The sequence below is a fragment of the Bos indicus x Bos taurus genome, chromosome 15, assembly GCF_003369695.1.
Source record: "Bos indicus x Bos taurus breed Angus x Brahman F1 hybrid chromosome 15, Bos_hybrid_MaternalHap_v2.0, whole genome shotgun sequence".
NCBI classification, from domain to species: Eukaryota; Metazoa; Chordata; class Mammalia; order Artiodactyla; family Bovidae; genus Bos; species Bos indicus x Bos taurus.
Genome location: NC_040090.1, coordinates 27,341,996 through 27,360,082, shown reverse-complemented (window position 1 = coordinate 27,360,082; position 18,087 = coordinate 27,341,996). Strand labels below are relative to the sequence as shown.

At 39.6% G+C, this 18,087-nt stretch overlaps 1 protein-coding gene across 1 annotated transcript in view; it reads right to left on the bottom strand.

The window, feature by feature from the left end:
• Positions 1-680: 680 nt before the first annotated feature.
• GDPD4 (glycerophosphodiester phosphodiesterase domain containing 4) overlaps positions 681-18,087 on the bottom strand; it is a 97,323-nt gene continuing 79,916 nt past the window's right edge. The window contains exons 13-14 of the mRNA XM_027561966.1: positions 5,411-5,558; positions 681-767 (exon numbers count right to left, since the gene is read on the bottom strand). Coding sequence (XP_027417767.1) covers positions 681-767; positions 5,411-5,558 — 235 coding nt within the window. The remainder of the gene's footprint in view (positions 768-5,410; positions 5,559-18,087) is intronic.

Here is an 18,087-nt window from a genome sequence, read left to right as displayed (position 1 = left end):
GTTCTGGTGAGTGGAGCTGTATTTCTTCTCTCTCCTTTCGAAGACCTGGGTTGCTTTTCTGGGTGTCTGATGTCCTCTGCCGGCATTCAGAAGTTGTTTTGTGGAATTTACTCGGCGTTTAAATGTTCTTTTGATGAATTTGTGGGGGAAAAAGTGTTCTCCCTGTCCTACTCCTCCGCCATCTTAGCTCCTCCTCTGTCATTTTTTTTTTTTTGACAGATAAAAAGACTATGGTCTTGAAAGGGGCAGTGTCACCCAGCAACCAAAGGAAAAGCCAGGACTAAAACCCAGGCTTCCTGGAGTGGAAGCTTGCCCTTCACACAGCATCTTGCTATGTCCCATCTCGTGGAAGGAGGGGAAGGTGGAGGCACTTGTTCTGAGCAGTCTTCAACCCCTCTCCTCTCCCAACTGATCCACAGGGGATCTGTATTAATAGGCTTTGATTAAGCTTTAGTGAGAGTCCTAGTTCTTAGAATATGATCTCGTGTTGAGGAGGAAGAAGGGGTGTGAGGACCTGCAGCCAGCATGAGAAGAAATGGGAGGTTAGGATGATAAAACCCCATCTCCCTGAGGATTTGCCATGTGGGGTTACAGGAAGAATGTAACTGTTTTTTTCTTAAATTTCTGTAAAACCATTTATATTTTTGGAAAAAAAATCATTTAAAATTACAAATAAATGCTTACCAAATAGAATAAAATATGGCAACAATGAAAACTGCAGAAAGAATATCCAAGAAAATCCACATGAACATATAGAAATCTGGTGTCTGCAAAACAGAAAACACAGTTATAGGAGTTTGGAGCTGGAAGGGATTGTAGCTCATGTGGGTCAAGTCCCTTGCTTGAACCAGGGATGGAGCAGGGGCAGAGCAGGGGGAGGAACCACGATTGCCTGAGTTAGTGTCAAACACAGAGGGTACCTGCTGCTGTCCTAACAATCCCCTCTTACATGTACCAAGGGCTCTATAAGGGCTAAAACACTCCACACACTTCATCTCTCTGGACCCTTGACTGAGGCCTGAGGGAGTCCCAGAGATGTCACATAGCAAGTCTATTCTGGACCCAGGACTACAAGCCCGAGTTTCTTGACTTCCAGTGCTCTCTGTGCTCATGACACAGCTTTCCAAACCTGGCTGTGCATCTAAATCTACCTGAGCATCAGATTTTAGTAATACAGGTTCCTGGGCCTCATTAGAGACTCAGGAATTAGAATTTCTGCCCTCCAGAAACAAGTAATCAGTCTGTGAACCAGCATTTAGGAATCATTCCCCTAAATCACGGTACTTCAAAGAAGCATGTCTCAACAATTCTCAAATACAATTCTTAACCAAGACTAACATGCCTACTTCTTGAGTCTCCTTGCATAAATCACGCATTTCACAAAGCCCCATCTTGTAGCTTCACTTGCATGAGATTTTACATTCCCTGGTTTGGTCTTCCCTTTCTACTTTCATTATTTCACCTCCAATACTACTTGATGGTACTGGGTCTGACATGATTTTTTCTTTCTTATGCCATTTCCACCCAATCACAAGGTCTTTTCTTGGACTGATTAGTAATGATAATATTAACGACAATAACACAAATGACTGTGATAATGATGAGCACAACTAAGTGTTATAAGCATGTTAAGGGTATTTGCACATCAATCCTTCGAACAGATCTAATAGGCAGGTACAGTAGAAGCTTTTAACCAAGTTCCACTAATCTAAGGCTCCTAATGCCCTATGGTGGAGAAGAAAATGGCAACCCACTCCAGTATTCTTTCCTAGAGAATCCCGTGGACAAAGGAGCCTGGTGGGCTGCTGTCCATATGGTCACACAGAGTTGGACACGACTGAAGCGACTTAGCATGCATGCATACATTGGAGAAGGAAATGGCAACCCACTCCAGTATTCTTGCCTGAATACTTGCCCGAATCCCAGGGACAGAGGAGCCTGGTGGGCTGCCATCTATGGGGTTGTACAGAGTTGGACACGACTGAAGCAACTTAGCAGCAGCAGCATTGCCTATGGGAACCTGACCAATGCCTTGGCCTGTTCTAGGATGCTCGTTGGGTGTGCTGTACAGTCACTAAGAATCAGTTGTTCTTACTGTCCATATGGCTTTATAACAACTGTACTTGTTATGATTGTGCAGTATAATTAAATATTACTCAGATCTTTAAAAATTGAGTAAAAAAAGATGGCATTTTCAAAGGACACTAAGTTGATGTTTAGAAATACTTGATGATAAAAGGAAAGGTTATTAAAAAAATAAACTGCAGGATTTCCCTGGTGGTGCAGTGAGTAAGGATTCGCCTGCCAATGCAGGAGATGCAGAAGATGTGGGTTCAATCCCTGGGTTGAGAAGACCTTCTGGAGGAGGAAATGGCAACCCACTCCAGCAATCTTGTCTGGAGAATGCCATGGACAGAGGAGCCTGGCCGGCTACAGTTCACAGGGTCGCACGACTGGGGAACTGAGCACACACACACGTCAATGCAGGGGACAAGCATTCAATCCTTGCTCTGGGGAGATTTCACATACTGAAGAACAACTCAAGACCATGCACCACAACTACTGAGTGCGTGCTTTAGAGCCCACAAGCCATAATTACCAAGCCCGCACGCCACAACTACTGAAGCCCACACACTCTAGGGCCCGAGAGCTGCAGCTGCTGAGCTTGTGTGCCCTCGGTGCTATGCTCCACAGCAAGAAAAGCCACTGAAATGAGAAGCTGCCTTTCTCATTGCAACGAAGAGTGGCCCTTGCTTGCTGCAACTAGAGAAAGCCCTTGCAAAGCAATGAAGACCCAGCACAGCCCTAAAACACACACACACACACACACACACACACACACACACACACAAACTGCAAATGAATTAGGTATGAGTGAAACAGTAAGAGACAAGGGGTTGTGGGATTATTATGAAAATCTGGGTGGATATCTCATTCTCCCAATGACTTTAAGAATTGGACATGACTTAGTGTCTGAATAACAACCAAAGGAAACAAAACTTAGAAATTATACTTGGTTCATTTTGGAGTATATATAAGCAAGGGAATACAGAATTCAATCAGCTGAAATGCCCTCAAAGGAAAGACCTTGAGTCTTTGTCGAAAGGTGAATAAGTATTTTTAAATGTATGAGTTATGTATGTGGTGGATTGTTTATAAAAACGACCACAATATTTCTCACCAAATGCAGGCCTGTATGGAATATGACTTTGTTGTTCCTCCCCATCAAGAAGTAAAGCGTGTCTCTCCTCTGCCCCCACCTTAGATCTGGACTTGACCATGTGATCATCTTTGGCCAGTGGAACATTAGCAAACATCACACTTGGGAGATCTTGGAAAAGGCACATGCACGGGGCTTGACCTCTCATTGCTGAGAACCCAGTGCCACCAGGTGAACGTGAGCAAGTTGGCGTCATCGAGGATAAGTGACTAAGTGAAGAGAGGCCTCAGTCATCCCGGTAGAATCCTAGACATATGGGTGAGGCCATCCTAGGTCACCTAGCCCGGCCACAGTGGCTGGGACCAGAGAAAGTGCTCAACCATCATAATGAATGTGAAATATTTGTCAGTTTTAAGCCACTAAGTATTAGATAGGTTTTTCCAACATAGTAAAATGCTAACAGACCACATATCATTTATTTCACAATTCCTCATCTAAAAATTTTGAATTAACAGACTGCTAAGCAGACAGGATTATATTGGATAAAATTTGCTTCTACTGTAGTGCCTTTAATCCCCAGTTTACAAATAACAAACTGAAGCCTGGACAAGTTAACTAACATTTCCAAGTTCACACAGTAAGGGGTTGGGCCAAGATCTGAGTCAGTATATTCTAACTCAGGGTGTGGGTTGCTTAGGCAGGCCCATGGATACAGGCCTTACCTTCCTGAACAAACTGACCTTGAGTCCTTTAAAAAAGCCCAGGCCAGGTGTAGAAACAAGCTTTTGACTTAACATCCTTTACACTCTCTGAATTTTGAATCACATGAATTTATTATCAATTTAAATATTAAATTGAAAAGTTTTACTTAATAAAGTTTTATTTAATATACCCAAAGGGACAACTTTCAGACATTACTGGTTTAGAGGGATAGGATTATGGAGGGGTATATTGATTTCCAACTTATGTACTTCAGAATGATTGAATTTTATATACTGAATAAGTTTAACCAATTTTAAAAGCAAAAATGCTAGAAAAATGTATAATATATACATGACGGAGGATATTACGGAGACAGGCAAGTAGAGAGGCTTCACCTATGCCAAGGGACCTGTCATCCAAGGTTTCCTTGAGGGTAATCTGAAGAATGCTGCCCAAGGCACCAAGGAAGAAGGAGTAAGCAGTTCGACAATTCCACCATAGGGCCTCAATGCAGTACTGGCCCTATGAGATTGTGCCCATGGCCCTGATCACCTCATACCTGCTCCTGACCCTGATCAAGTCAGAAACAAGGACCAGTGAGGCTGGAGGTATGGAGAAAGCAACCCAAGATATGTAAGCTTCTCATTTAGGTTTCTCTGACTAAAACTTTGATGTTCAAGGCAGTTTAGAGTTTGGGTTATTACTCTGGACAAGACATTTGATGTTGAATTGAGGCTTTCTGGTGATTAAAAAGAACTTTAAAAATTATATAAGAGTGAACTATAGACAAACTATGGAATCTGAGTGAGATCTTATTCAGGGACAAGAAAAGACTGAGGTCACAGAGCAGTTTTCTGCTGTAGGCTATTGTGTCTGACTCAGTCATCCCATTCTACCTCCACACTGATAAGAAAAATTAGCTCTGTATCATTTAACTGGTTAACTGGGGCTCCCTTCATAGATAATAAGTGATGGGATTTATCTGGAAGTGTAACCCAGATGTTCAGGCCCCCATGCCTCTAACCATAAGCAGTAGCTGGATACACACTCTCCTTTTCAAAAGCATTTTTACTCAGGATACACAGTTTTCTCTTGGTTTCTTTACCACACCTCGTATCACTGTCGTCGTTACTGTACCTTCAGGAAGGTGGAGCTGCAGTAACAAAACTCGGGAATCTGACCTCATTCTGAATATTGCATTCATGTGATAATGTCAAGGATCTTAACTTCAAGTTTAAGATTCCCCATGGTGATACTCCTAGTGGGTTGAATTCAACTCCAGAGCACTGCATTACATTATGCATGAAAGGCACATGGTGAGGACTCAATAAACAGTGATTATTATACCATTAATAATAATTTCTCCCTGAAAAATCACAGAAGGTGCTGGGTGAGAGAAGTGGGAATGCCACATCTTCAATGTCACATAAGTCTCTGCTCTTAAGTAGCTCACCTAGAGACCACACAGTGTGCTAGGTAGGGGTGGGGAGGGGGACAGAGACTCCTATTGTACCAGACTTGGAAGAACAATCTGGACAACCAGCTCACCATGAAGTAGTAAGGGTGATTGATCTCCTTCAGGACCTGAATGTTGTCTGTTGTCACTGAATGAATACTGGAACACCAGGCCAGTGAGAAGAGCCAAGGTTCATTCACGAGGTATACGTTGATGGTGATGTTAGCTGCTTTATATTCTCTGGGAAGAAAAAGAACCCACAGGAGATTTAGACTTAATCTCACTCTCACATCTAAAAGGGAAACAGCCACCATGTCGTGAAAGGTTGTTGCTTAAATCACTGGAAACACCTGGTCATGTGACAACTTATGATATGACATGCTGAATTAGCTCATGTTGCAATGAGGATAAAGCTCTAGGCTTAATACCTTTACTCCTGTACCAACAGTAGTATTTTATTCTTTTTTGATTTTTAAAATTTTTATTGAAATATAGTTGATTTACAACGTGTCAGTTTCAGGTTTATAGCAAAGCAATTCAATTATACATATATACAGTTCAGTTCAGTTCAGTCGCTCAGTTATGTCCAACTCTTTGTGACCCCATGAATCGCAGCACGCCAGGCCTCCCTGTCCATCACCAACTCCTGGAGTTCACCCAGACTCACGTCCATCGAGTTAGTGATGCCATCCAACCATCTCATCCTCTGTTGTCCCCTTCTCCTCCTGCCCCCAATCCCTCCCAGCATCAGAGTCTTTTCCAATGAGTCAACTCTTCGCATGAGGTGGCCAAAGTACTGGAGTTTCAGCTTTAGCATCATTCCTTCCAAAGAAATCCCAGGGCTGATCTCCTTCAGAATGGACTGGTTGGATCTCCTTGCAGTCCAAGGGACTCTCAAGAGTCTTCTCCAACACCACAGTTCAAAAGCATCAATTCTTTGGCGCTCAGCCTTCTTCACAGTCCAACTCTCACATCCATACATGACCACAGGAAAAACCATATACCTCTATCTAAATCTATATCTATTCTTTTTTAGAAACTTCTTCATTGTAGATTATTGTAAGATGTTGACTAGTTTCCTGTGCTACACTCTAGGTCCTTGTCGGTTATCTATTTTATTTATAGTAGTGTGTTTATTTTAATCCCAAACTTCTAATTTATCCCTCTCCCTTTTCCTTTGGTAACCATAAGCTTGTTTTCTATGTCAACAGTAATAGTAGTGTTTTAGTAAACTACATGCCCTAAGACAAAAAAGGAGGGAAAGAAGGGAGACAGGGAGGAAAAAGGAAAGCCCTGTCAGAATTTGTCAATTTCAATTCATGGTGTAAATATTCCTCCAATTTTTCTCCCATAAGCTGCTATGTGCCAGCTGCAGTACACTATTGTGTAGCAAATGTGCTTACTTCCATCAGAGCACTTACCACCCTTTACTCTATTTATCTTTTTTCCTATCAGTCTTCTTCACCTGACTGTAGCAAATTAAAAGCAAACACTTTGTGTTACTTGTCTCTGCATATCCAGTACTTGCTTCATAAGTAGTTAACTGAAGAAATAAAGAAATGAATGTTGATCTGGTAAATATTTACACTTCAAAAATAAAGACTTTTTTAAAAGCACTTAGTAGGAGAAATGGAACCCAAATTTCCCTGTGCACTAAATGCCAGTAAGTATTTGTGCACTGTCTAAAGAGGCAAGGAGATCCAGCCAGTCCACCCTAAAGGAGATCAGTCCTGAATATTCATTGGTAGGACTGATGTTGAAGCTGAAACTCCAATACTTTGGCCACCTGATGTGAAGAGCTGACTCATTTGAAAAGCCCCTGATGCTGGGAAAGATTGAGGGCAGGAGGAGAAGGGGACGACAGAGGATGAGATGGCTGGATGGCATCACCAACTCAATGGACATGAGTTTGGGTAAACTCTGGAAGTTGGTGATGGACAGGGAGGCCTGGCGTGCTGCAATTCATGAGGTCGCAAAGAGTCAGACACGACTGAGCAACTGAACTGAACTGAACTGAAGAGTCAGAAAGAAAGTAGAAGAACATCTAGTAATTCTAGTCAAGTTGTCATTTTTTGGAAAACCTCTCACAAACTACAGCAGGTAAATCCCTTGAAAATTTTTTTGTTGTAACCTTGAAATGGCATAGCATATTGGAACAGCTCTCTGCAAGTCTGCATTTGAATCTATCTTTGCCTTGTACTAGCTTCACAAGTTCTTAGGCTCAGTGTAAAAACTGTAAGATAAAAATAATACTACCACTTTCAAAGGAGTGCTTGCAATTACTTACCCATATTGGGTAACTAAGACAACTCTAATGTCTTAGAATTGTCTCTAAGATAATTCTACAGATCACTTAAAGATAAAGACAAAAAACAGAAATAAGGATACAGTAGTAAAAAGCTACCTTTTAAAACTTTTTGGAATCAACACGCAAAGACCATTCACAATTTCTATATATTAATAATGAACCTATATAAACTGAAACATAATGTACCATTAACAATTACCCCCAAAGAAATGTAAATACACAGGTATTAACAAAACAAACATAGGATCTGTAAGCCATAAACTACAAACTATTGATGAAGGTAATCAAAGAATATTTAAGAAGTGAAGAGACATGTATTTATGAATTGGAAGACTTAGCATCACAAAATTCTCCTCAAACTGATCTATAGGTTAATGCAATTTCTACCAAAATATCACCAAGGTTTTTTTTTTTTATACAATTAATTTGACTGACTCCAAAACGTATGTCAAAAGGCACAGCTCAAAATTAACTAAAACTTTATTGAAAAAGAATAAAGTGAGAAAGCATCACTCTACTTAATATTAAACCTTACTATATATAGCTACAGTAATCAAGAGAGTGTGGTATTAGGGAAGGAACAGACATATGGAACCGTGGGACACAATTTTAAACCCAGAAATAGACCCATAAGAATACGTCAAAATGACTTTTGACAAAGGTGTAAAAGCAATTCAATGGGATAAGAGTTTTTCAACAAATGGTACTAGAGCTATAGGACAGGCATATGTAGGCAAAAACCCCAGAAAACCTCAACTTACACCACATACTTCATATAAAAATGGACTCAAACGGATCACAGACAAATACATAATGTAAAACTACAAAGCTTTCAGGAAAAATTGAGACCTATGGGCTAGACAGAGAACTCTTAGACTTGACAGTAAAAGCATGACACATAAATGAGAAAATGATGTTAGACTTAACAAGAAATGTAGAACTTTTGTTCTGTGGAAGATTCTTAAGGATATGCTACAGACCAGAAATAGACTGGGACAAAATATTTGCAAACAGAACATCCAACAAAGGATTATATCTATCCACGTTTTGTCAGAACTCTCCACCATGACCTCTCCATCTTGGGTGGCCCTACACGATGGCATGGCTCATAGTTTCATTGAATTAGACAAGGATGTGATCCATGTGATCAGTTTGGTTAGTTTTCTGTAACTGTGGTGGTTTTCATGGTGGTTTTCATTCTGTCTGCTCTCTGATGGATAAGGATAAGAGGTTTGTGGAATCTTCCTGATGGGAGGGACTGGCTGAGGGAGGGGCCATGCTCAGTAAATCTTTAATCCAATTTTCTATTGATGGGTGGGGCTGTGTTCTCTCTCAGTAGTTTGGCCCGAGGTCAAACTATGGTAGGGGTAATGGCAACCTCCTTCAAAAGGGCTTATGCCAGCATGCATGGCTCCCAGGACTGTTGTATTCAGTGACCCTGAGCCCGTGGCAGGCCACGGTCAACCCGCGCCTCTGCTGGAGACTCCTGGACACTCATAGGCAAGTCTGGCTCAGTCTTTTGTGGGGTCCTTTCTCCTGGGTCCTGGTGTGCACAAGGTTTTGTTTGTGCCCTCCAAGAATCCATTTCCCCAGTCCTGTGGGAGTCCTGCAATCAAATCCCACTGGTCTTGAGTCAAATTCCCTGGGAATTCTCAGTACCTTTGTTGGATCCCCAGGTTGGGAAATCTGTTGTGAGCTCTAGAACTTTTGCAACAGTATGAGAACTTCTTTGGTATAATTGTTCTCCGGTTTATGGGTCGTCTGCTTGGTGGCTCTGCAGTGGGGCTAATGGCGACCTCCTCCAAGAGGACTTATGCCACATGCCACGTCTCCCAGGTCTGCTGCAGCCAGAGCCCCTGTCCCTGTGGCAGGCCACTGCTGACCCATGCCCTTGCAGGAGACACTCAAACACTCAAAGGCAGGTCTGGCTCTATCTCTTGTGGGGTCCCTGGGTCCTGATACACACAAGGTTTTGCTTGAGTCCTCTGAGCATCTCTGGTGGCTATGGGGTTTGATTCTAAACATGATTTTGCCCCTCCAACCATCTTGTTGGGGTTTCTCATTTGCCCTTTGATGTGGGGTATCTTTTTTTGGTGGGATCCAAAATCCTCCTGTCGATGGTTGTTCAGTGGTTAGTTGCAATTTTGAAGTTTTTGCAGAAGATGAGCGTATATCCTTCTACTCAAACTTAAGGCATTAGAAACTTACTCCCCACTGGGCCAATACTGGCATATTGGGAAGAGGACTCATTCATCTATTCATCTAGACTTTCAAACTACTGCACAATTGCACTCATCTCACATGCTAGCAAAGTAAGGCTCAAAATTCTCCAAGCAAGTCTTCAACAGGACGTGAACTGAGAACTTACAGATGTTCAAGCTGGTTTTAGAAAAGGCAGAACAACCAGAGATCAAATTGCCAACATCCATTGGATCACAGAAAAAGCAACAGAGTTCCAGAAAAACATCTATTTCTGCTTTATTGACTATACCAAAGCCTTTGACTGTGTGGATCACAACAAACTGTGGAAAATTCTTTAAGAGATGGGAATATCAGACCACCTTACCTGCCTCCTGAGAAGTCTGTATGCAGGTCAAGAAGCAACAGCAAGAACTGGACATGGAACAATGCACTGGTTCCAAGTTGGGAAAGGAGTACATCAAGGCTGTATATTGTCACCCTGCTTATTTAACTTATATGCAGAGTGCATCATGCGAAATGCTGGACTGTGTGAAGCACAGGCTGGAATCAAGATTGCTGGGAGAAATATCAATAACCTCAGATATGCAGATGACACCATCTTTATGGCAGAAAGAGAAGCGTCTTTTAATTTCATGACTGCTGTCACCATCTGCAGTGACTTTGGAACCTAAGAAAATAGTCTGTCACTGTTTCCATTGTTTTCCCATCTATTTACCAAGGCAACTAAGAACATAATAAGATCTTCAGTATCATTATGTGTCAGAGAATGAAAATTAAAACCACAGTGTGATATCACTACATACCTATCAGAATGGCTACAGTAAAAAATGACAATGCCATAAACTGCAAGGATGTAGAGCCCTGGGTCATCATACATTGCTGGTGGGATATAAAACAGTACAGGCCCTCTGAAAATGTTTGGAAGTTTCTTATAAAACTAAATAAAACTTACAAAGTTTCTTAGAAAACTTTGAAAACTACCATACTCCAGCAATTGCATTCTTAGCCATTAACCTCATAGAAGTAACAACTTATATTCACAGCAGGCAATTCAGGGAAGATGGCAGAAAAAGAAGCACCAGGAACCTGATCCCATCCTGGACAATAACACTGGCAAAATCTAATGCAACTATTAATATTTTGGTACTATGGCATCTATTGTAGTCTTACAACTTTCAGGGACATTTTAGATGGTAAGCTATAGTTAACATTGGTCAGTTTCAGCAACTATGACAGTAGCAGTTACCATTTCCAGACTCCCAGCTCCATGACAGGCAGCTGTGCCCACATTTCTAGAGCAGCTTGCACACAGCTTATAAGAGTCACAGGGGGCAAAACAGTCACCATCTTCCAATTACTGGGGAGCTGTGCTCTGATCAGTGATTGCTGCTTCTGGCTACAGACGTGCACAGAAAATGAATACAGTATTATTGTTGCTTTCCTCACCATGGCTCCCCCCTCACTGAAGCAAATATCTTCCCTTTCCACTAAAATGACTTCCAGTGGATTTAAAGGTTCAGTGCTCTTTCTTCCCCACCATTCATTTATCTCTTTCCCCCCTTTTTGGAGCCAGACATTAAAGATTAAGACATGCAACATATATGGGGAAAATTATGAAGTGATCACATATGCCAGGGAAAGGCATATTAGAGACCTAGAAGACCTTAAGTTTTGGTACAGAGACAACAACAACAACAACAAAAAACAAACAAACAAACCCCAAACAAACAGATAGCAAAACCCAGAAAACCCTGGAGAAGAAGATTCTGATTTCAAGAGTTACCAGATTATTACATTCAGTGTCCAGTTTTTAAGAAAAAAATCACAAAGTGTACAAAGAAACAAGAGAGTACGGTTTCATTCAAAGGAAAAATAAATAAATCAACAAGAACTGTCCCTGGAAAAGAGCTGATTTCAGATATACTAGATGAAGAGTTTTAAAAAACCATCTTGAAGATACTCAAAGAATTAAAAGAAGATATATAATTTTTTTTAAAATGAAGAAAACAGAAACATTAATAGACAGAAAGCCTAGAAAATACCACTCCCAACTCTAGAGCTAAAAATCACAATAAATGAAATGAAAAACTGAATATTAAAATCCAAAGGCAGATTTGACCAGACAGAAGAAATAATTAGTGAACTAGAAGATGAATCAATAGATATTAATGATTCTGTGGAAAAGAAGCAAAAAAAGATTGATGAAAATGGAACAGAGCCTAAGATATCTGTGGGACACCATTCAGGAAGTCAATATATGCATTTTTAGGTCCCAAAAGGAGAGAGAAAGGAGCAGAGAGAATATCTGAAGAAATAACGGCTTAAGCCTGCCCAAAGGTGATGGAAGATATGAATATAAATATCCAATCAACTCTAAGTAAGATGAACTCAAAGAGATCCTCCCTGTGACACACTATATAATCAAAGTTCCAAAAGCCAAAGGCAAAGAAAGAATCTTGAAGCATTTGTCTTGTTGGAGATTCACAGGCACAGAAGGAAATTAAGATATCCCAGCACCCCACTCCAGTACTCTTGCCTGGAAAATCCCATGGACAGAGGAGCCTGGTGGGCTGCAGTCCATGGGGTCGCGAAGAGTCGGACACGACCGAGCGATTTCACTTTCACTTTTCACTTTATGCATTTGAAAAGGAAATGGCAACCCACTCCAGTGTTCTTGCCTGGAGAATCCCAGGGACGGGGGAGCCTGGTGGGCTGCTGTCTATGGGGTCGCACAGAGTCGGACACGACTGAAGCGACTTAGCAGTAGCAGCAGCAGCAGCAGCAGCAGCAGGTAAACGAAAGCTGAAGGAGTTCATGGGCACTAGATCAGCCCTGTAGGAAAAACTCAAGAGAGTCCTCCAAGGTGAAATAAAGTCAAGAGACAGTAGCGCAAAGTCTAAGGGAGATAAAAGGATCTCAATGAAAGTAAATAGAAGGGCAACGATAAAAGATAGTATTATTGTAACAATGGTGTGTAATTATAGTCTTTTATTTTATACATAATTTAGCAAAAGATCTATAGGAAAAAAACCAGAATTATTAGTCTAAAAGCTAATAATTTTATAACTTTATCAACTTCACATGTGGTCTTCTACATAATTTGAGACACTTCCATTTAGAGGAATTATTAGTTTATGTTTGACACATACAGTATATAAAAATGAAATTTTCTGACACCAAAAAGTGAAAATGGAAGGATTGGAGTCATAAAGAAGAGTTATTGCATGTTACTGAATTTAAGCTTGTATAAATTCAACCACAGTGTCATAACTTTAGGATGGTAAGTGTAATTCCCATGGTAACACAAAATAATTAGGTATAAAAAAATATAAAAAAAGAAATGAGAAAAGGATTTAAGCATTTCACTACAAAAAACAACTAAACACAAAAGAAAACAGTAAGGAAGAAAATAAGGGAAAAATTATAAAGTATATGCTGCTGCTGCTGCTAAGTCGCTTCAGTCATGTCTGACTGTGCGACCCCATAGACGGCAGCCCACCAGGCTCCGCCATCCCTGGGATTCTCCAGGCAAGAACACTGGGGTGGGTTGCCATTTCCTTCTCCAATGCATGAAAGTGAGAAGTGAAAGTGAAGTCGCTCAGTCATGTCCGACTCTTCGCGAGCCTATGGATTGCAGCCCACCAGGCTCCTCCGTCCATGGAATTTTCCAGGCAAGAGTACTGGAGTGGGTTGCCATTGCCTTCTCTGATAAGGTATATAGAAATAACAAATTAAAGTAACAGATGACAGAAACAATATTAAAAAAAATGACAGCAGTTAACAACATGACAATAATCTTCCCCCTTTTCAGTAATTTTTAAAACGTAAATAGATTAAACTCTCCAATCAGAGATTGTCAGAATGCATAAAAACATATGACCCATGTTTATGCTGTCCACAAGAGACTCATTTAAGATCCAAATGCACAGACAGATTGCAAGTGAAAGGACAGAAAAGTTATTCTATGCAAATAGTAACTAAAAAGAGCATGGGTGGCTATATTAATATCAGATAAAACAGGGACTATGTAAAAAAGTTTACATGTGACAAAGGAGGATATTATATATTAATACAAGTTTCAACATAGCAAGAAGATATATTAATCATAAACATTTACGTGCCTAATGATAGACCAGTAAAATTTACAAAGTAAACACTGACTAAATTGAAGCTGTATAATAACAGTTGGAGATTTTAATATCTCATTCTCAATGATAAATAGAACAGTTAGACAGAAGATAAGGAAACAGAGGACTTAACACAAGAAACTATATCTAAGAGACAGAACACTCAATCCAATAAGCCCATACACATTCTTCTCAAGTGCATGTGTGACGACTCTCACTTTAGATATGTTAGGTCACAAATTATATCCAATCAAACACAATGAAGTCAGAAGTCTAACAAAAGGAAAATTGGAAAATTCACATATTTGTGGGACTTAAGTCTAAGGGAGACAAAAAATCCTCAATAAAAGTAAATATAAGGGCAAGTATAAAAGATAGTATTATTACACTTTCAAGTAACTAAAGGATAAAGAAAGAAATTGCAAGGGAAATGAAAAAAATATATGGAGATGAATGAAAATGAACACACAAAAACTCAAGGGATGCAGCAAAGGTGATGCTAAGGGGGAAATGCATAGCTATAAATTCTTACATTTAAAACATAAGAGGATTATTGCATCTATGTTCATCAGTAATGTGGGCCTGTAATTTTCTTTTTTGTGATATCTCTGCTTTTGGTATCAGAGTGACGGTGGCCTCACACAATGAATTCAGAAGTGTTCCTTCCAAATAATATCATCAATGTCACAGAAGAACATAGATGCAAAAATCCTCAACAAAATATGAGGAAACCGAATCCAACAATATATTTAAAAGCTCATATACCATGATCAAGTGGGGTCTATCCCAAGACTACAAGTTTTCAGTATTATCAAATTGATCAATGTGAAATACCACATTAACAAACTGAAGAATAAAACCCATATGATCATTTCAATAGATGTGGAAAAAGCTTTTGATAAATTTAAATATCAATTTATGATAAAAACTCTACAGAAAGTGGGCAAACAGGGAACAGTCAGCATAATAAAGGCCACATATATGACAAACTCACAGCTAAGATCATACTCAGAGTTAAAAAGCTGAAAGCACTTCCTCTAAAATCAGATCAGGAACAAGACAAGAAGGCCCACACTTATCACTTTTATTTAACATAGTTTTGGAAGTCCTAGCCACAGAAATCACAGAAGAAAAGAAATAAAATGAATTCAAATTGGAAAAGAAGAAGTAAAACTGACTCCGTAGATGACATGATAAAATAGAAAATACTAAAGACACTACCAGAAAACTACTGCTGCTGCTGCTGAGTCGCTTCAGTCGTGTCCAACTCTATGCGACCCCATAGACGGTAGCCCACCAGGCTCCCCCATCCCTGGGATTCTCCAAGCAAGAACACTGGAGTGGATTGCTGTTTCCTTCTCCAATGCATGAAAGTAAAGAGTGAAAGTGAAGTCGCTCAGTCATGTCCGACTTTTAGCGACCCCATGGTCCGCAGCCTACCAGGCTTCTCCGTCCATGGGATTTTCCAGGCAAGAGTACTGGAGTGGGGTGCCACTGCCTTCTCCTGGGTGGGCTCCATAGACTGTCTTAAAATTCTGCTTCAGAAATAATATTTAGGCTCAAGTTCAAACATCTAGTTCTGCCTATTTGTTCATGACTTCTCAAGCATTTAGAGCATCTGCTTTAGAAGATAAAAATCCAAGAAGGCGAGAATGGCATCTCTTGCTCAGCATGCCTTGCTGTTGCATAACATATAGGTAGATTCTTCCTAAGCATGATTTAAGATGACTGAGGAGAAAACTCATATGAATCAAGTTGTTATTACTAACAAGTACCTATCTCTCTATCAATGAATTCAGTGAAGTTGAAAAATGCAAAATTAATGTGTATAAACCTATTGCACTTCTATACTGTAACAACAAAATATCAGAAAGAGAAATTAAGGAAACAACCCCACTTGCCATTGCATCAAAAACAATAAAATACCTAGGAATTAACCTACCTAAGGAGGCAAAAGACCTGTACTCTGAAAACTGTAAGATGTTGATAAAAGAAATGAAAGATGATGCAAAATAGATGGAAAGGTAAACTGTGTTCTTGGAATAGAAGAAATATTGTGAACAAATTATTGACTAGAGATGTATTAAGTTTTTTGTTACCCAAATGTTATTGACGGGAGATGTAACAATATTTACTTACATAACAAGTTGCCAGCCATAGGTTTTGGCTTTGGCAAAAATTCCCTGGTCAATAATGTGTATGAAAACACAAAAGACCCCAAATAACTAAAACAACCTTGAGAAAGAAGAAAGGGGCTCGAGGAATCATAGTCCCTGACTTCAAGCTATACTTAAAAGCTATGCAAACAGAACAGTATAGTGCTGGCACAAAAATAGACATGGAGATAAATGGGACTGGGATAGAAAGAACAAAAATAAACCCACACACTTACGGTCAACTAGTCTACAACAAAGGAGGCAAGACTATACAAGGGAGAAAAGGTAGTCTCTTCAAAAAGTGGTGCTGCGAAAACTAGACAGCTATATGCAAAAGAATGAAATTAGAACAGTCTCTAACACCATACACAAAAATAAACTCAAAACGGATTAAAGACCTAAATGTAAGACCAGCTATTATAAAAGTCTTAAAGGAATACATAGGTAGAACACTCTGTGATATAAATCATAATAAGATCTTTTTTGATCCATCTCCTGGAGTAATGAAAATAAAAACAAATGGGACCTAATTAAAACTTAAAAGCTTTTGCACGGCAAAGGAAACCATAAACAAAATGAAAGGACAACCCACAGAATGGGTGAAAATATTTGCAAATGAAGTGACTGACAAGGGGTTAAACTCCAAAATATACAAACAGCCCATGCAGCTCAATAGCAAAAAACAAACAACTCAATGAAAAAATGGGTATCAGATCTGAATAGATATTTCTCCAAAGAAGACATACAGGTGGCCAAAAAGCACATGAAAAGATGCTCAACATCACTAATTATTAGAGTAATGCAAATGGAAAATACAATGAGGCATCATTTCATACCAGTCAGAATGGCCATCATTAAAAAAAATATACAAATAATAAATGCTGGAGAAGATATGGAGAAAAGGGAACCCTTCTGCCCTCTCAGTGGGAACGTAAATTGGTATAACTGCTAGGGAGAACAGTATTGAGGTTCCTTAAAAAACAAAAATAGTTACCATATGCTCCAGCAATCCCACTTGGGTATACATACAAAGAAAAGTCTAATTCAAAAGATGCATGTACCCCAATGGTCAGAACAGCACTATTAGCAATAGCCAACACATGGAGGCAACCTATGCGTCCACTGACAGATGAAAGGATAAAGAAGATACGGTGTGCATGTGTGCATGCGTGCACACACACAATGGAATATTACTCAGCCATAAAAAGAATGAAATAATGCCATTTGCCGCACATGGGTGAACCTATTATGTGAAGTAAGCCAGATAGCAAAAGACAAATATCATATCACTTATATGGAATCTGAGAAAATGATACAAATAATTTTTTTTACAAAACAGAAATAGATTCTCAGACATAAAAAACAAACTTATAGTCGCCTAAGGGGAAATACAGGGAGGGATAAATTAAGAGTTAAATCAAGGGATAAATTAAGGCATAAATTAAAATATAAACAATATCAAATACAAAATAAACAAGGAACTTCTGTATAGCACAGGGAACTACATTTAATAACTTGAAACTCCAGTACTTTGGCCACCTCATACAAAGAGTTGACTCATTGGAAAAGACTCTGATGCTGGGAGGGATTGGGGGCAGGAGGAGAAGGGGACGACAGAGGATGAGATGGCTGGATGGCATTACCGACTCAATGGACATGAGTTTGAGTGAACTCCGGGAGTTGGTGATGGACAGGGAGGCCTGGCATGCTGTGATTCATGGGGTCGCAAAGAGTTGGACACAACTGAGTGACTGAACTGAACTGAACAAACTATAATGGAAAAGAATAGGAAAAATTAAATATATATATGAATCAATTTGTTGTACACCTGAAACTAACACAACATTGTAAATAAATCATACTTCAATTAAAAAAATTAAAAAAAGAAACAGAGTATTAAGGATATAATGTGCAATATGATAAATATAATTAACGCTGCTGTATGTTATATGTGAAAGTTATTAAGTAAAAAAACT